The sequence below is a fragment of the Rissa tridactyla genome, chromosome 7 (genome assembly GCF_028500815.1).
Source record: "Rissa tridactyla isolate bRisTri1 chromosome 7, bRisTri1.patW.cur.20221130, whole genome shotgun sequence".
Taxonomy (NCBI): Eukaryota; Metazoa; Chordata; class Aves; order Charadriiformes; family Laridae; genus Rissa; species Rissa tridactyla.
The window spans coordinates 17705969-17721374 of NC_071472.1; the positions used below are offsets into that span (position 1 = coordinate 17705969).

General features: G+C 65.2%; 1 protein-coding gene across 16 annotated transcripts in view; it reads right to left on the reverse strand.

Annotated features, from left to right (window-relative positions):
* Nucleotides 1-15406, reverse strand: part of TNS1 (tensin 1) — a 67839-nt gene that overhangs the window by 45166 nt on the left and 7267 nt on the right. For 10 of the 16 annotated variants that reach the window (XM_054208913.1, XM_054208912.1, XM_054208907.1 and 7 more), the window contains exons 4-5: nucleotides 2177-2215; nucleotides 25-66 (exon numbers count right to left, since the gene is read on the reverse strand). In XM_054208913.1, the coding sequence (XP_054064888.1) occupies nucleotides 25-66; nucleotides 2177-2215 (81 nt within the window). Of the gene's footprint in view, nucleotides 1-24; nucleotides 67-2176; nucleotides 2216-4880; nucleotides 5679-10094; nucleotides 10218-11172; nucleotides 11195-15406 lie in introns of those variants that run through there. The other 6 variants (XM_054208906.1, XM_054208910.1, XM_054208909.1 and 3 more) reach the window with 6 other exon arrangements.

Genomic DNA, 15406 nt, shown 5'->3' on the forward strand with positions numbered 1-15406 from the left:
GCCTCTGCAGTTGGTAGCACTTACCAGGGCATCTACCTGCTTCGTGATGCTCTCCCCGGGGGATGGCTGCAGGCAGGCAGGCAGGAGGAAGGGGAGGGTGAGAAAAAAGCAAGCGAGAGAGAAGGAGAGAGATTGAGAGAAAAGAAACACACACACAGAGCGGGGGCCGGGGTCAAAAGTTCCCCCCTGGCTATTTCTGGCCCTTCCTAGGAAATGCGCCGCGGTCCCACTTCCTTCCCTGCCCGCCAATGTGTCCGCTCTTCCTAAAGGTCGGGAATCCCTCGAAACCCAAGCGTGGAGCCGGGGTGATGCTTGGGTACTGAGGATGCTGCCATCCCCCCTCCCAGCAGCCTCCTCCTGCACTGGATGCACTCCTCTGTCATGGATGGAGAGCACTTGACTGAACGCTGGGCACCCGGTGCCCCCCACACCTCTGTGATCCCATCTGGATCCTCCATGCTCAGACCCCACAGCCAGGAGGTAAACAACGGGGCAAGCCCGACGCAGCCCCACACCCAGCCTGGCCACCAGCAAGCCCAGCTCCCCGAGATAAACCCAGCCCTGTGGAGCCAGCAAAGGACCCCAGCGGGAGCAGAGCAGGGGTCCGAGATGCTCAAAAAGGGGGCAAATTCAGTGACACGACACTGGAGAGCTTTGAAATGGGGCTGGAGACAGGAATTAGCTTCTCAGGGTGGGGGAAGAGTGTCCAGACCCCAAATACAGGGAGCTGGGGACAGCCCTCTCTGCCTGGGGACAGCTGGTTGGGGGTGGCGCAGCAACGGGACACAGCTGGGCAGCTCATGGGGGTTTCGGGACGAGGGGGACCCCCCAAGGCCAGGCTGCTCTGGTCCCTGGAGCTGCCATTTGCAGCCATGGGACAGGGCAAACAAACCCCTTTCGATTTCCTCCCCAAGCCGCAGTAACGGTCCCAGCTCGAAGCCAACATGTTTTTGCTGGTGATAAGTGCCCGAGGAGGCTGGCAGGGGCGGGGGGTACAGGCAGAGATTAAACTCGGGGCAGATAACCACCACGGGGCCCCGGGGCGGGCAACACGCTCTGCTCCCACCCGTCTCCTTATGAGCTCCCAGGGGGGGCCATTTCCTAAGCCCTACTTTGGGGGTGAAACCCCCTGCCCAGCTGCAGGGTGACCAGCCCAGGGCCCCGCGCGGGGCACGGCCACCCCGGCACTGCCAGGTTGCCGAGCCTGGAGCTGAAACCCCGCCAGGGCCTCCTCTCCCCGGCACCTGCCCCAGCAAGCCTTGGCACACGTCCGGAGCAAGAAGGAAAGGCGGGCACGGCAGCCCCGGGCAATGCCAGCCTCCCTGCTGCCACGTGCCCGCTCTGCCCGCCGCCATGGGCACGGCCAGGCTGGGGACAGGGCAGGGGGGCTGCTCCACCAGCAAGATACTGCCCTGGTGGGCACTACCATGGCTTCACAAACCTCTGCCCCCAGCATGGTCCTGCGCCCAGTGCCAGCCCGGTGCCCTGCCATCCCCAGAGCCCCGCCGTGGCCCAGAGCAGTGTGGCAAGGGAGCATGGCTGCTCCCACCCCCGTCCTCCCCCAGGACGGGGTGTCCGGAGATGGGGCGCCCAGCTGTTTTCCCGACATGCAGAGAGGACAGGGTGGGAAGGGCTGTGCATCGCCCCGGCCACTCATTCAAGGTCCCCAGGAGGGACAAAAGAAGGGGGTGACAATAACAAGGGACGTGAACGCGCGGCCTTGGGCGCCCCGAGCCAAAGGCACATCTGGTAGAGTCATCTCCGGGCATGCAAGAAACCGCCCCGGCTTCGGCCAGGGAGGGGAGGTCCTCGGCGCCGAGGGACCCCAGAGCCCAGGCTGGTCACGTCCCCTCTGCCTGTCCCCCCCAGCAAGCCCGCAAGCCCCTCGTCCCCGAAAGCTCCAGCCCCAGGAGTCCAGTGGTGGCTGGGCCGCCCCATCTCGTGCTGCTCTGATGTGGGATGCCCTTCAACCAGCAACAGCATTGAAACGGGGGGGTGCTGTTACCCCCAGCACAGGACCCTAGTGGTTTTGGAGGTGCGGGACTCACATCCTGAAGCCCCCAGGCAGAGAAAGCCCCACATCAAGTGCAGAACAGGGTGTCCCTTCCCACCCAGCGTCCCCAGAGCCCTGCCTGCCATCCATGGCTCACCCTGGGGGGACAGGGGGGTGACTTACCGGCTCATAGTTGACAGTGGGGGAGCAGGGGGTCACAGCCTGCAAGGAAGCAGAAAGAGGGCCAGGATTAGTCCCCGCAGCCCCCAGCCCAGCACGGGGCATGGGAAGGGGCTGGGCTGCAGCATCTCCCCCCCAGCTCTAAGCAAACCCAGTGCCTGCCCAAGGGAGTGACGAGGACACCGGTGGCCCATGCCCAGCATCTCGAAGTCAGGGCTGGGCTGCCAGGTGAGAGGAGCGGGCTTGGGGACATGGCAGCGGTGCCATGCACCCTCAGCCAGGGAGCCCGGGCAACTCCAGCCCCAGGTGGGACACAGTGGGGCACGGTGGGGCACACTGGGGCACAGCATGGCACAGGGCAGCCGCCCGATGCCAAGAGCAGCTCCTGGAACAAACCCCAGCCCGGCCTCGTGAGCGCTCCTGCAGCCGCCAGCTGAACAGCCCGGCTATTGTTACCTTAATTACCAGCGGCAATTACTGACAATTAACCTTGGGTTTTGCGTGCACCCCAGTCGGCCGGGAAGCAGCAGCACGCCAGGGTGGGAGAGGCAGCGCCTTGTTTGTCAGTGCCGGGGGCGTTGGGAACAGCAGCTCCAGCCCCACGTTGGCCCGGAGACGCCGATGGTAGCGGGAGGGTGTGATTCGGGGCACCTCGTGTGTCCCCAGGAGCAGTGACCCCTCAGCCAGCCAGCCCCTGCCTCATCCCACCATCGAGCCAACATGTCAGATGCCACTCAGGGGCTGGTCCCTCGCTGCGGTGACATGGGGCACCCCACTCAGCCTCCCTTGATCTCGGCCATAAAAAGCAGGATTTGCCCCAAGCACCCCACTTGGAGCACCCAGATCCCACCCCATCCCGGTCCCTGCAGGGTGATACCCAGTGCCTCCCCCTCCCCAGCCACCGGCCTGTTCCCATCCCGCCTCCCTGTTTTCTTCAGGAGTTCCTCCTCCTCCTCCTCCTCCCAGCTCCCTTCCCCTGCGCATTATTATTATGATTTTATTCTAATGCAGAAACGCTTCCATAAAAGGCCCCTTTCCCTGCCCCGCGGCGCTGGCCCTGCGCCAGCCTCCCTGGAATGTTCTCCGGCAGCAAGCCGCTGTGGACGGGGCCGGCGAGGGCCGCGCCGTATCCCGCACCGTACCCCGCACACCACCACGCTCTTCCCCCAGGGATGCTCAACCAAGGTCCCCCAGCTCCCACGCAGCCCCAGCTCCCGAGGCCGGTGATGGGGGCAGATGTGCAGCTCCCCCCCTCCATGGGACACGGTGGTCCCATGGACAGGTAGGGTCCATGCCCACCCTTCCTCTCCTGTTGGCACCAGGAGGTTTGCAGGCTACGAATGCTCCTTTGGCTGGAGAAGGGAGAAAACTGGGGTGCCTGTGGTTGTATTTCCCTGCTCTAGTGGATTCTCTGATGTCCAATATGGGGTTGTGCCCACCCAACATCACTCCTCCCATACACAGGAGACACTAACCCAGGCTGTATGGCACTCTCTCACCCCAGAAAGGCAGTTTTATGAGGACTGCAAGAACGTAAAGCTGTTTTCAGCTTCTATCCCCTCTCAAGTTTGGCTCAAACATGCCCCAGGTTCAAGGAGAAGAGGGAAGATCCTGCCCCGGGCAACAAATCCCTTCCTAGGGAAGCCCAGCTCCTGGCCCAGGGGTGTGAGAGCATCCCTCCTGCCCCACAGGACCGGTGAGAGCATCACCCCACACAGGACCACACTAATCCCTAGGACCACCGCCACCTCCATCCCCAGGGACCCCCATATCCCCCGGTGCAGGGAGGGGTGGGAAAGGCGGCGAGACCTGCACGTCCCCGGTCCAGGCTTCGCCTCGCCACGGCAGACACAGCAGCCTTTCTTCTCCCCCCCCCACCGGTGTTTGCATTCCTGCCGCCCGGCCCCTGCTGCCGCGACCCCACCACCCGGCAGCCCTGCCCAGGAATGTGAGGAACGAGGCGCAGTGGGGCTGCTGCCCACCCCGACAGCCCCCCACAGCCCCCCGCTTGCCCACCCGGCCCCCCAGGTCGCAGCCCTGTCCCTCCCAGCAGCCACATCCCGCGAGCCACCGCCTCGAGACCCAGGTTTTGCCAAGCAGCAAAATCACTTTCCGAGCAAACGAGGCCCCACGGCCATGAGCGGCATGGACTCTCTGATGTCTCGTAAAGGGTTGGGCACACCCTGTAGCCTTCCTCTGGACAGCAGCGATGGGCTTGCCCGCTCATCACCAGCTGTCACCATACCTAGAGAAACTCAATACCCTCGAGATGTCCAAGCCCAGAAGCAAACACCTGGCCGGCAAACCCCTGGCAGCCCCTGGCCACATCACCCCAGGGCAGAACAGCCCACGGGAGCCCTCCTCCACCAAACCCCACCGGCTGCAGCTCAGGGACTGGCCTCCACACCCCAGATCCCCGCCAGGACTTCGACACCAGTTCACAAGCACTGAGTGAGGCTGGAGGGATGCGGACACCCACCACGAACCCAGTGACAAGACACCCTGGAGCCTTCTCTTTGCTACAGCCACCACCTGCACCTCCCTCCCTCCCAAATCCTTCCTCTCCCTCCTCCTCCTCCCTCAGCAAAATAACCCCTGCAGCCATGGAGGTGCCCAGGAACATCACCGGGTCCTGCCCCAGCTGGAGCATCCCCACAGATTGTAGCCCGAGCCCACGGGATCCCAGCAGGGCTGACGGGAAACAAACCTCCATGAAGGGGCCCTGTGATTCGGCAGCGGGCTGGGTCGGTGCAGCACCGGGAACAGGGTGGGCTCGGGGAGCGGGAGGGTCCCCCCTGGCCAGGCTGCCGAAGCCAGGCAAGCGCTGGCCCACAGCCCACAGCACAGCCTGCCTGGCTGCCGGTGGGCGATGCAGGCCCATCTCTGACGCATATCCCTTCCTTTGGGTGGCGGTTTTTGTTTTTCCCTTCCCCAGGAGCTCCGATAAACATTCCCGAGCTGGCTGATATCCGGGCCGGTGCTGACCCTTGCGATGCCGGGAGTAGCTGGAGCACCAGCCACCCCGACCCTCACACGGACCCCGGCATGCCGGAGCTGCTTCCCACAGTCAGGCACTGAGATGCCGGCAAGCCAGCCTGGCTGGTGTGGTCAGAGATGGAGATGTACTGCCAAAACGGACCCCTCAGCATCTCGGACCTCTCCCACAGCAAACTAGCATCAGGCAGGCACAGCCCTTTCCACCCAAAAAGGATGCAGACCCAAAAAAAGGGGAGCGAGGAACTCTACTCCCTCTAGCCTCCAGGAAGGGGGTCCCCTGCCCAAACCACCCTGTGGGCTGGAAACGCGGTTGCCAAAGAGGATGATGACTCAGTGGCCAGATTGGTGTCCCACAGGACAACGCTGGGGTGGCACTGACAGAGGCCACGTGAAGAGACGCCAGCTCAGCACACGTCACGGGGGACCTCACGGGGTCCCACGTCACCCCTTGGGGAACCTCTTCTGTCTGAGCTTTGTGCCACCCACATCCCAGCTGGGCTGCACATCACGTCCCCACGCACCCCACGGCCCTGAGCCCCAGGCACAGGGAGGGGCAGGGACAGCCACGCGCCACAGCAACCCCCCAGCTGGCCCCAGAGCCCTTCCCCTACTCGCCAGCCCCTCCAGCCCTGCCGCAGCCACCAAGCCCTGCCAAACCTCCACATAGCCACAGTGCGGGACAGAGAGGAAACCCTGCTCTGGCACCCCACAACAGAAGGCATTTTAAGGGGACAAGTCGGGGCCACCAAGCTGGGGATGTCGGGGAAGGTTTTCCCCTCTCCAAGCACCCCTGTTTCCCCCTTCCCAGTGGGATCAGCCACAGCATCCTTCCCCACTGTCAGCTGTAAGAGACTATAGGGTCCAGGGTCAGAGAGTGCTCCTCTGGCCACCCCCTTGCCCCGCTCGGGGGTGAGGTCCCCCTTGCCCACACCACGTGCTGCCTGCTCCTGCCCTCACATTTCTCGCAGCTCTGGCAAATCTCCTGTTTATGCAACAAGTCCGCGGCAGGAGGACGGCATGTTTCCATCCGCACCCGCTCCCCCCTCGCCCCAGCTCCACCCTGCCCGGCACAGCCCTGGTGTGAGCGGCACGGGGCAGCCCCTCGGAGCCCCGGCACAGGGGTCCTTGGGAGGGTGCAGCACCCTGGCACCACACAGCCCCTCTCTTCCCCTGCTAGCGCTCAGGGGCTCTCCTGCTTTTGGGGTTTCTCCCCTCGGGCTGTGCTGAAGGGCCAGGGAGCGGTTTGGCCGGCAGCTCGGGGTGAGTCAGGCTGGGCTGACACCGGGGCACGGAGGTCTCGCCGCTCCCAGGCTTTCCTCTGAGCATCCCCATCCCGCCCTGCAGCTGGGCTGGGGACCGGCACCGTGCCGTCCCCTCCATGCTGGGACGCCTGGCAGTGCCTGTGCCAGGGCAGAGGCCACCGGGCTGCGTGCCATCCTGCCCCTGCATTGCCCAAGAGATGCTGGTGGTACCCGGGGAGGGTGCCACACGGCAAAGAGCTACCACTGTGCTGGGCATGACGCCCAGCTAGGATGGACACCATCCCCTCTGTCTCCCTCACCGGTCTGTCCCCAGGGAGCCACCTTATGACCCATCCCCGCCAGGAAGGCGGCAGCAGAGCCAGGACAGAGGTCACCTGGTGCGCCCAGCCCTGCAGATTGAGACTGAGATACGTGGGGGACACCAGCCGCTCCACCCCGCAGTAGCCCCGGGGGCCACCACCAGCACCCCAGCACACCCCAGGACCCACAACACGGCCGGGAGGGTGACAGCCCCCAGCAGCCCATGGCTGGCAAGGCCAGCAGCCCCAGCATGGGGAGACGGGATGGGATGGAGAAGGCAACACACAGGGAAGTTGCAAGGGGTTGCGATGGAGGCAGCAGCACCAAAATAGCCCTGGTTTCAACCCAAATAAGGGCAGGTCCTAGCTCCAGGGCGGTTTGAGCAATCACCCCAGGGTTACCAAGTGCCGACTAGGGGAAGGGGGAGAAAGTAGGGTCTCCAGGCCTGTTTGGGGGAAAAAGAGGAGGTTTGGGAGTCAGGAGGGGGACAGGGCCTCCACATGTCCAGGACAGGGGCTGGCCCCGCTCTGCCAGCAGGCGCTGGCTCGGCACGCGGCCGGCCACGGGCAGGGACATGCAGTGCTCCAGTGCCTAAAAAGGCAACATCTGCAGGCAGCGGGTCTGGATCCGGCCCTGCGGGCCATCGCCTGCCTGGCACCAGCCCCACAGTCCCGGCCATGCCCTGCTGCCACCCCATGGCGGGGATACCCTAGTCCCACGGGGACCCCACAACCAGCCTGCCCCAAGGAAAGGGATGGAGTCACTGCCCTCCTGCCCCACGGGAGGGCATGGGGGTCCCCCTGGCCCCAAACCGGCCACAGGGATTGGCTGGGGAGTAGATCCCGCACCAGGAGTAGTCACATTGGGATTGGCTGGGACACAGTCTGCTGCAGGGGGGTTCGCCAGGATTGGTCCATGCACAGGTTCTCCCACGGGATTGGTCAGTGCATGGATTCTTACATGGATTGGTCAGCAACTGGATTCCCACCTGGGATTGGTCAGTGCCTGGATTCTCACCTGGGATTGGTCAGTGCATGGATTCTTAGATGGGATTAGTCAGTGCACAGACTCTCACAGGGGATTGGTCAATACATGGATTCTGACATGGGATTGGTCAGAGCAGTGATTCTCACATGGGATTGGCCAGAGCAGGAATTCCAGCACAGGATTGGTCAGTGCACAGATTCTCACATGGGACTGGTCAACAAATGGATTGTGACATGGGATCGGTTGGAGCATGGGTACTCCTGTGGGATTGGCCAGCACGGGGGCCCATCAGACGCCAGGTTGGCTGCCTGGGCCCCATAGCAAGTCTTGTGTGGGACCCTGCCCCACAGATATCCTCTGCCCCATGCTGGCGGACCACCAAACAAGCCCCAGCACAGCACAGCACAGCGATCCCACTGCCGGCTTTGGGCTGCCCCATGGCATCAGCGGCAACCATCAGCCCCCGGGGGGGCCATAACTCACCTCAAGGGGTGGTAAAGGTGCCAAAATAAACCCTGGATGCCCCAGGGGGTCTGTGCCCCCCAGCACCCACCCCCTCATGGGGGAAAGCCCCAAGCAGATGGAGACCAGGATCATCCCATGGGACGAAGCTGAAGACGCCGCAGTGAAGCTGAACCACCAAGCAGCACCCCCTAAACTGGTGTCCCCCAACTATGAGGTCAAGGGGGTGTGGGGAACAGGAGGGGGAGCAGGGACACAGACACTCCTCCATGACCAAGGGCCGTGCCATGGAGCTGCTCTTCTCCCTGCACCCCAACACCCAGTGGCGCGGCTCCGGTGCTGATGGGGGGCTGCCGGCATCCTGATGGGGGGCTGCCAGCACCGTGACGGGATGCCCCGGGGATGGGCTGCAGGAGGCCAGGCACAGAACGGTGGCAAAGCAAGCAGGAGGGTGGCCCAGGGCAGGGCACAGCTCTGCTCTGGCAGCCCCCCCACAAACAAGCCAGAGTGCAAACAGACCCCTCTGCTCGGGACCCCAAAAGGGGGGTGTGGGGAGGGCCAAGGCATAGCACTCTGCCCCGGGAGGAGGGGGCAGCAGCCCTGCTGGGTACCACCAGCCCTGGCCTTCCCAAAACAGGGGCCAGTGGGATCACTAATCGAGAAGCTTTGTTAAAAAGCGCACAGGCATGGGGCTCGTTTTCTTCTGACCCACCCTCCCCGGGGGTGTCACCCCGAAGGATGGCTTCAGGCTCCAGGCAGGACGCACGCAGCCCTCCCACTGCCACCACGCTGTAGGGACACGGGGTGCCTGCTTGGGCATCCCCCAGCACGCCCAAACTCGTCATGCAGCAGATGCCACCCCAGCACCCTCCATAAGGACTGGAGGGGGGCGCAGCCACTGTCACCCCCCTGTCCCTGCCAGCCACCCCCCAGCACCCAGGGCGGGGTCACAGGTCCCTCACCGGGGGCTGACCCCGATGCCGAGCACGATCGGCGGCGGGTGCCCCGGGAACGCAGCAGTTCTCTTTTTTTCTTGTTTTCCCCTTAAAACCGAGAGGGCTGATGCCTCGCTCGGCCGTTTCCTCTCCCAGGAGCACAGCCCAAAAACATCTGCGCCGGGACCTGCCCTGCCGGATTTAACCCTCTGCGGGCCCGGCGGCTCCGAGGGGCCGGGGGTCCCTTCTCGGGAGGGGGGGGTTGGTGGGGTGGGGGTGGCACCCGCCGGGGCTGCCGGGCTCCTCGCCACTCATTAACCCGGGGTTTAACCATTGACGGTCCCGCGGCGGGACCGGGGAGGGGGGGTTAACCCGTGGGCTGCCAGGGTGTCCCGGGCCCAGGGGCTGCCCCTCCCGTGTCCCCCACCCCGGGGGTGACAGGCACCCGCCCGGCATCTCCCCCTCCCCCGGCCGCGGGGTGGGAGCGGGGTGCCAGGGGAGGACCCCGCTTTCCCGCGCAGCCCTTGCTCCCCAGGGACATGTCCCTGCACACTTCGGAGAGGACGCAGACCCCAGCGCCTCTGTGTCCCCCTCCGGGACACCCTGCGGGTCACCGCCTTGGGGAGGTGGGCACGGGGGCACAGCCCCCCCCCCCTCGAGCTGCTCACAACTCCCAGCCGGCAGCAAACCAGCCTTCACCCCCTTCCCAAATTCTTCTCCCTGTGAGCGCCACATTGCCCCCTCCAAACGCTCCTGCACCCCGAGACCCCCATCGGGGACCGACGACTGGGGACCTCCCAACACGGGGCAGGGGGAAACACCCCCCCAATCACGCACCACCCCATCACCGCTCGGATGTCACGCGTGGCCCCCGGCCCCCTGACGAGATGCCACCGCACCCACAGCATCCCCCCAACTCCCTCCTCGAGGGTGGGTGGGGGGAATGGGGACCCCCGTGCCGTCGCAGCCCGCCCGTACCTGGTTCATGACGCTCCCGAAATCCATCCGGGGTCTCGCCTGCCTACATCCGAAAGGGACGGCAGCGCAGCCTCACCTGGCCCGGGGGGCGCGGGGGGCGGCCGGGGAGCGGCTGGGGGGCGGCTGGGAGGGGGGCAGGCGGGAGCCCGGCGTCGCCCGGGCGGGCAGGCGTGAAGGCAGACTGCAGGCAGAGCCCCCCTCCCTCCCCGGGCCAAGCCTGGAGAAGGAAGGAAGGAAGGAGGGAGGGAGGAGGGAGGGGAGGGAAGGAGGGGGAGAGCCGAAGGGTTTCGCTCCCCGCAAGCGGGACCCCGGCGATGGCGGGGCGCAGGGGGGTCCCGCCGGCCCCCGCTCCCCTCCGCACCCCCGCGGCGGCCGGGGGCTGGGGAGCCCGGGGGCGCCGGCCCCGGCCCTGGGGAGGAAGGGGGTCCCAGGCGGCTTTTTCCACCGCTCCCCTCCCTCCTCTCGCTCCTTCTCCCTCTTTCTTCTCCTCTTCCCTCTCTCCCCAGCTGCACTGCGCGCTCCAAGTCCAGCCCCGCTCCGCTCCCCTCGCCTCCCCCAAAAACACCCTTAAAGGCAACCAGGAGCCCAGCTCGGGCAGCTGGCCCTGGGCGAGGGGTGCTGGCAAGTGGGCTGACGCCCCCCCCCCCGCCCAAAAAATCCCCCCACCACCACCTCTGCTGCCTCCCCCTGCAAACACCTCGCACCCCGTGCCGAGGGGCCGCGGCGGGCGGCGGGGCGCAGCAGGGTCGGGGCCTTATCGCCCCGCGTGACGCCACCGGCGTCCCCGTGCCCTTGGCGGGGGTGGGGGGGGGGGTGGCAGGGACCGAGGTGTGGGGCCCTTCTTGGGGCCTTTATCTCCTTAGCACCCCCTGGCACAGCTCGGTGTCCCCCTGCCACACATGGGACGGGATGCCCGGTTAAGGGTCCTTGGGTGCCCCACACCCTCAGTGTTGGGGGGGTGCGAAGATTTACCAGCCCACCCCCCAATTAAAAAGCAAAGCCAAAATGCTGGAAACGCCCCAGCTGTCCTCCCTGCCCGCCTGTCCCAAACCCAGGGTGTGCCCAGCATCTCCCTCACCTTCCTCCCATCTCCCTTCCTCCTCCTCAGGGGCTCTGTGTGGCAATGGATGAAGCCCCGCTCTCCCTGGCCACCCCTGGGACAGACCAGTCCTGGCCCTGCTGCTTGAGCAAGTGCTCAGTGCCAGGAGACCTGGGAATGAAGAGGGGAAGCCCCCAGAAATGTGGGACGGGGGGAGCCTGCCCAGCGGTGGCCCACAGAGCGGCAAGCCGGACGGGGAGGCAGCAAGCCAGGCACCCGGCCCAGTGCTGTTGACATTTTCTCGCCCAACGCCTCCCCGTTCCTGTTTGCATTTCCGTCCTCACGCCGTGGGCTCAGCCAAAAGGCTGGGGCTGGCTCTTGCCGGCACGGGGCAGGACCCCGGGGACCCCTCCTGCCTCACCACCCCCCACAAAAGTCACCGGGGATGGGGTGGCAGCAAGGGTCTCTCTCTCTGCATTCCTCCAAGACCCCTGTAAAATGCATCACCCCTGTGAGTTCAATCCCACTTGAGATCCCACAGATCCTGCCCAGCTCCTCCGTGCCTCAGTTTCCCCAGCAGCCAAGCATCGAGAGGCACCGGCAGATCCTGCCCGCTGCCAAGGACAAAGCACTGGAGCCCCAAAATCCCTGGGGGCACCTCCTTGCCCCCCTCATGAGCAAGCGCCAACCTCACTGCCCCCCCTGGCACCCAAGGGCACAGGGCTGGACCCCGACAGCCACTGCTGAGAGGGCAAACCCCACCACAACCAGAATCCATTGGCCCCCCCAAACGACCACCCCCAGCACCACAGCCCCCAAAAAGCAGGCGTCCCAAAAAGAGGGGAGCACTGAAACCAGGATGGAGGGGCAATGAACGCCATGTGCCAGGGCAGCTGGGCACAGACCCCAGCTCAGCTCCATTACAGATTCCCACACGAACCCCCCAGCCCCAGCTCCTCAGGAAGTGGTTGTGGGACGGCTCCCAGATCCTGGGAAACACCAGCAGCAGAAGAGCCAGGGCCAGATGGGAAAGCGTCAGCAGCCAAGCGGGATGGATGAGTGGGTGAGGGAAGGGCACTGACACCACATCCCTGTCCCCGGGGAGGTGACGGGAGCTGTCCCTTGGGAAGGTGACGTGTCCCCTTCACAGGACATTGACACAGAAGTCCTGACAATGCTCCTGAACTCCAGCCACCAAATACCTCCTAGAGCCATCAGGTCAATGTGTGGGTGGGAGTGGGTCCAGCGGTTGGCCAAGTGGCCCCTGCACACAGCGGGGTCCCCCCAGCCCCCCCTGAGAAACCACCCCCCACCTAAACCAGCTCCTCCACGACCCAAAACAAGCACCCTTGAGCATCACCACCCCAGATGTCACAGGAAGAAGTGGAACTGGGGACCAAACACTGGGGCGGGTCATCTCCAGAGGGCAAAGCATGTGGGAGGAGATGAAGCCCCAGTGTAGGGTCTGTAGAGCCCCTCTTGAGCCAGACCGTTCAGCTGGTTTGGGGTCAGTGCCCCCCCTCAGAGGGAGCTGGGGGTCCCTGAGGACCCAGCACCCTTCCTGGGACAGGTCTCAGGAGGGGTGGCCATGGGGGATGCAAAGTGGTCTGGGAAGGGAGAAAATCGATGGGAAATGAGGCAAAGATGCCCCGCAGGAGCCCCTGTGCGGACCTGGGGGGCTGGATCCAGGCCTGGAAGCCCCCGAGGAGGGAAGCTGGTGGTCGCCCCTGCCTCGGCTGACACCTCCCAGGCCAGCCCCTGGCCAGCCCTCACCAGTGCAGCGAACGTGGGCGGTCTCAGCATCCCCGCTGCCCTGCCCACCCTCCCTGCGTGCGGCAGCACCCGGAGGGTGCAGAGAAGGGCCCCAGCTCCTCCAAGCAGCCGAGCCGACTCCCCCCCCCCAGGAGCTGAGAGAGGACGAATATTTGGGCGGTGACGTAAAGAAGGGGAAAAAGGAAAGGAGGAGGAAAAAAAAACAACCCAGAACCCCCTCCAGAACATGCTGCACAAACACGACCTGGTACCGCACCGGAGCAGGGCTGACCCCCGCAGCCCCCTGTCCCGCCACCCTGGCTGGGCCCGTGCCAGGGCCAAGGACACATTCCTGCGGCATTCCTTCCCCCCCAGCCCCCGCCACCCGCTCTGTTGTGGAGAACAGGGGTGTTGTTAATTAGCTGTCCCGAAACACTGTGGGGGGTGGCTTTTAATGGGGCATCGGGGACAGTTATGGGACGGGCAGCTCCCCGTGTGACCGGCACGTCATCCCCTCCACTGCACAGGGAGGAGGCAGCAGGTCGGAGTGGCTGGAGCGGTGAGCGGGGACGGGACAGCCACACGTCCCCTAGCATGAGCCACACGTCCCCTAGCATGAGCCTGCAGCAGCTGGGACACGGATGTCCCCTCCCTGCAGCCACCACGTCTGGCACAGCCACAGGCAGCCCGCGATGCACAGCCTGGCCATGCCCCCCAGCACTGCTCAGAGCCCCCAGCCACAGGACAGCTGCGGGGTGCCCATCACCATGAGTCAAGCCTGCCCAGAAGGTTCCCTACCTCAGTTTCCCCTCCTGACTTGCTTTGCAGGCAGGGGTGGTCCCCAGCACCAGCTGAGGTCAGGAGATGCACGTCCCCTCCACCAGCACCGTGTGCCCCAGCACAGGTCCCACTCCGTCCCCCCCCATCAAAGGCCCGTCAGCCCCGCGGGTGCCGGGAGCAATTGCTCCGGCCAGGATGCGCCTCGCTGCCCGGCCCTGGCCCCACTCCAGCCCCTGGTTTAATGATGGACAAACTCCCCCCCCACCCCGGCCCCACGGCGTCCCTTCGCAGGGGGGCACTCGAAAAACAAGCCGGGCCTGGCACGAGGCCAGCGGGGACAGATGACACCGAGCTGGGAGCACACGCGTGTGACCGCCCGCCCGTGTGCGAGCACGCTTGTGCACACGGATGGGTGTTCTCGCATGGCAGGCTCCCCGGCAGGCTCACGGGCACACACATGCATCCATGTGCATGCGTGATCACGCACACGTGGGCACACGCATGGTCGCGCAAACACGCTCGTGTTCAGGCACATGGGTGCACACTCACACACAAGTGTTCACATGCACGGACACACACGTACTCACACACAGGGTCCCACAGCCCAGCGCGGCTTCAGCGCCCGCTGCCGGCTCCCCAGGGGGTGTCAGCGGGGAATGAGGCAGCCCCCAGACACCTTGGCCCCATGTGATGTGCCGTGCCTCAGTTTCCCCTCTTGGCACAAGCCGGCACCCCGCACTCCCCCGGGACCTGTGGGCGCCAGTGTGGCACAAGTTGAGTGGGGCAGGCTGGAGCCTCGCCAGGACCAGGGGCTGGCGCTGCCGCCACTTCCCAGAACCACCCGCTGGCCATCACCAGCTGATTCGGCAGCCAAACGCTGCAGAGCTCTCCTTCCCCCAGCCAAACCAGCCATCACCAGGCCGGCTCATGCCATGGGGAGAAGCATCATCTCCCATCTTTTTTCAGCCTCTCCAAGCAGCATCATGGCAAAATCCAACCCCAGCCAGAGCGAGCACATCCCGGGGATGGGGACGCTCCCAGCATCTCCCTTGCTCCGTGATTTGGGACACACCTGCATGGCCCCACTGCCCAGAGCATCCTCGGGCTCATCCCTCCATCCTGGGGAGGAGGGCAGGGTCACCACCAGATCCTGTCTGTGCCACGATCGGCACTTGCCAACACACGGGCTCCCCACTGCCACAGAAAGCACTGCACCCCGTGACATGTCCCCCCCCTCCAGCTGCCCCCGGCGAAGGGCTCTATGACTCAGTTTCCCCACTTATCAAAGGAAACTACAACCTCATGCTTTGGGCAATCAGTTTTGGTGTGGGGAGGGAGGGGGCAGGCTGGGGGGGTCGGATACACACCAGAGTCCATCCGTCTGTCCATCCCCCCTTGGAGGGAGGGAGGGAGGTTTGCTAAGCGAGGAAAAATCCCTGAGCGGAGGGGCCGGGCGCGAGAAGGGCCTTACATGGGCATGGGAACGGCGTCGTGCTTCCTAGCTGATGCGTGTGCGGCTGCCCCGGCCCCCCCAGAGCCGCCCACGGGCGCTGGGCACCCCGCCAGCATCGCTGCCACCACGGGGCACCTCGATGTGCCTCAGGGCAGGGGGGGACCTCGAGGGGTGCAGATCACTGCCGGGGCACAGGTCCTGCCTGCCCTGGCACAGCTCTGCCCGCTCACCACCTCGCCACCTCTCTGGGGACACGGCAGTCCCCAGCACGTCCACACCTCCCTGACA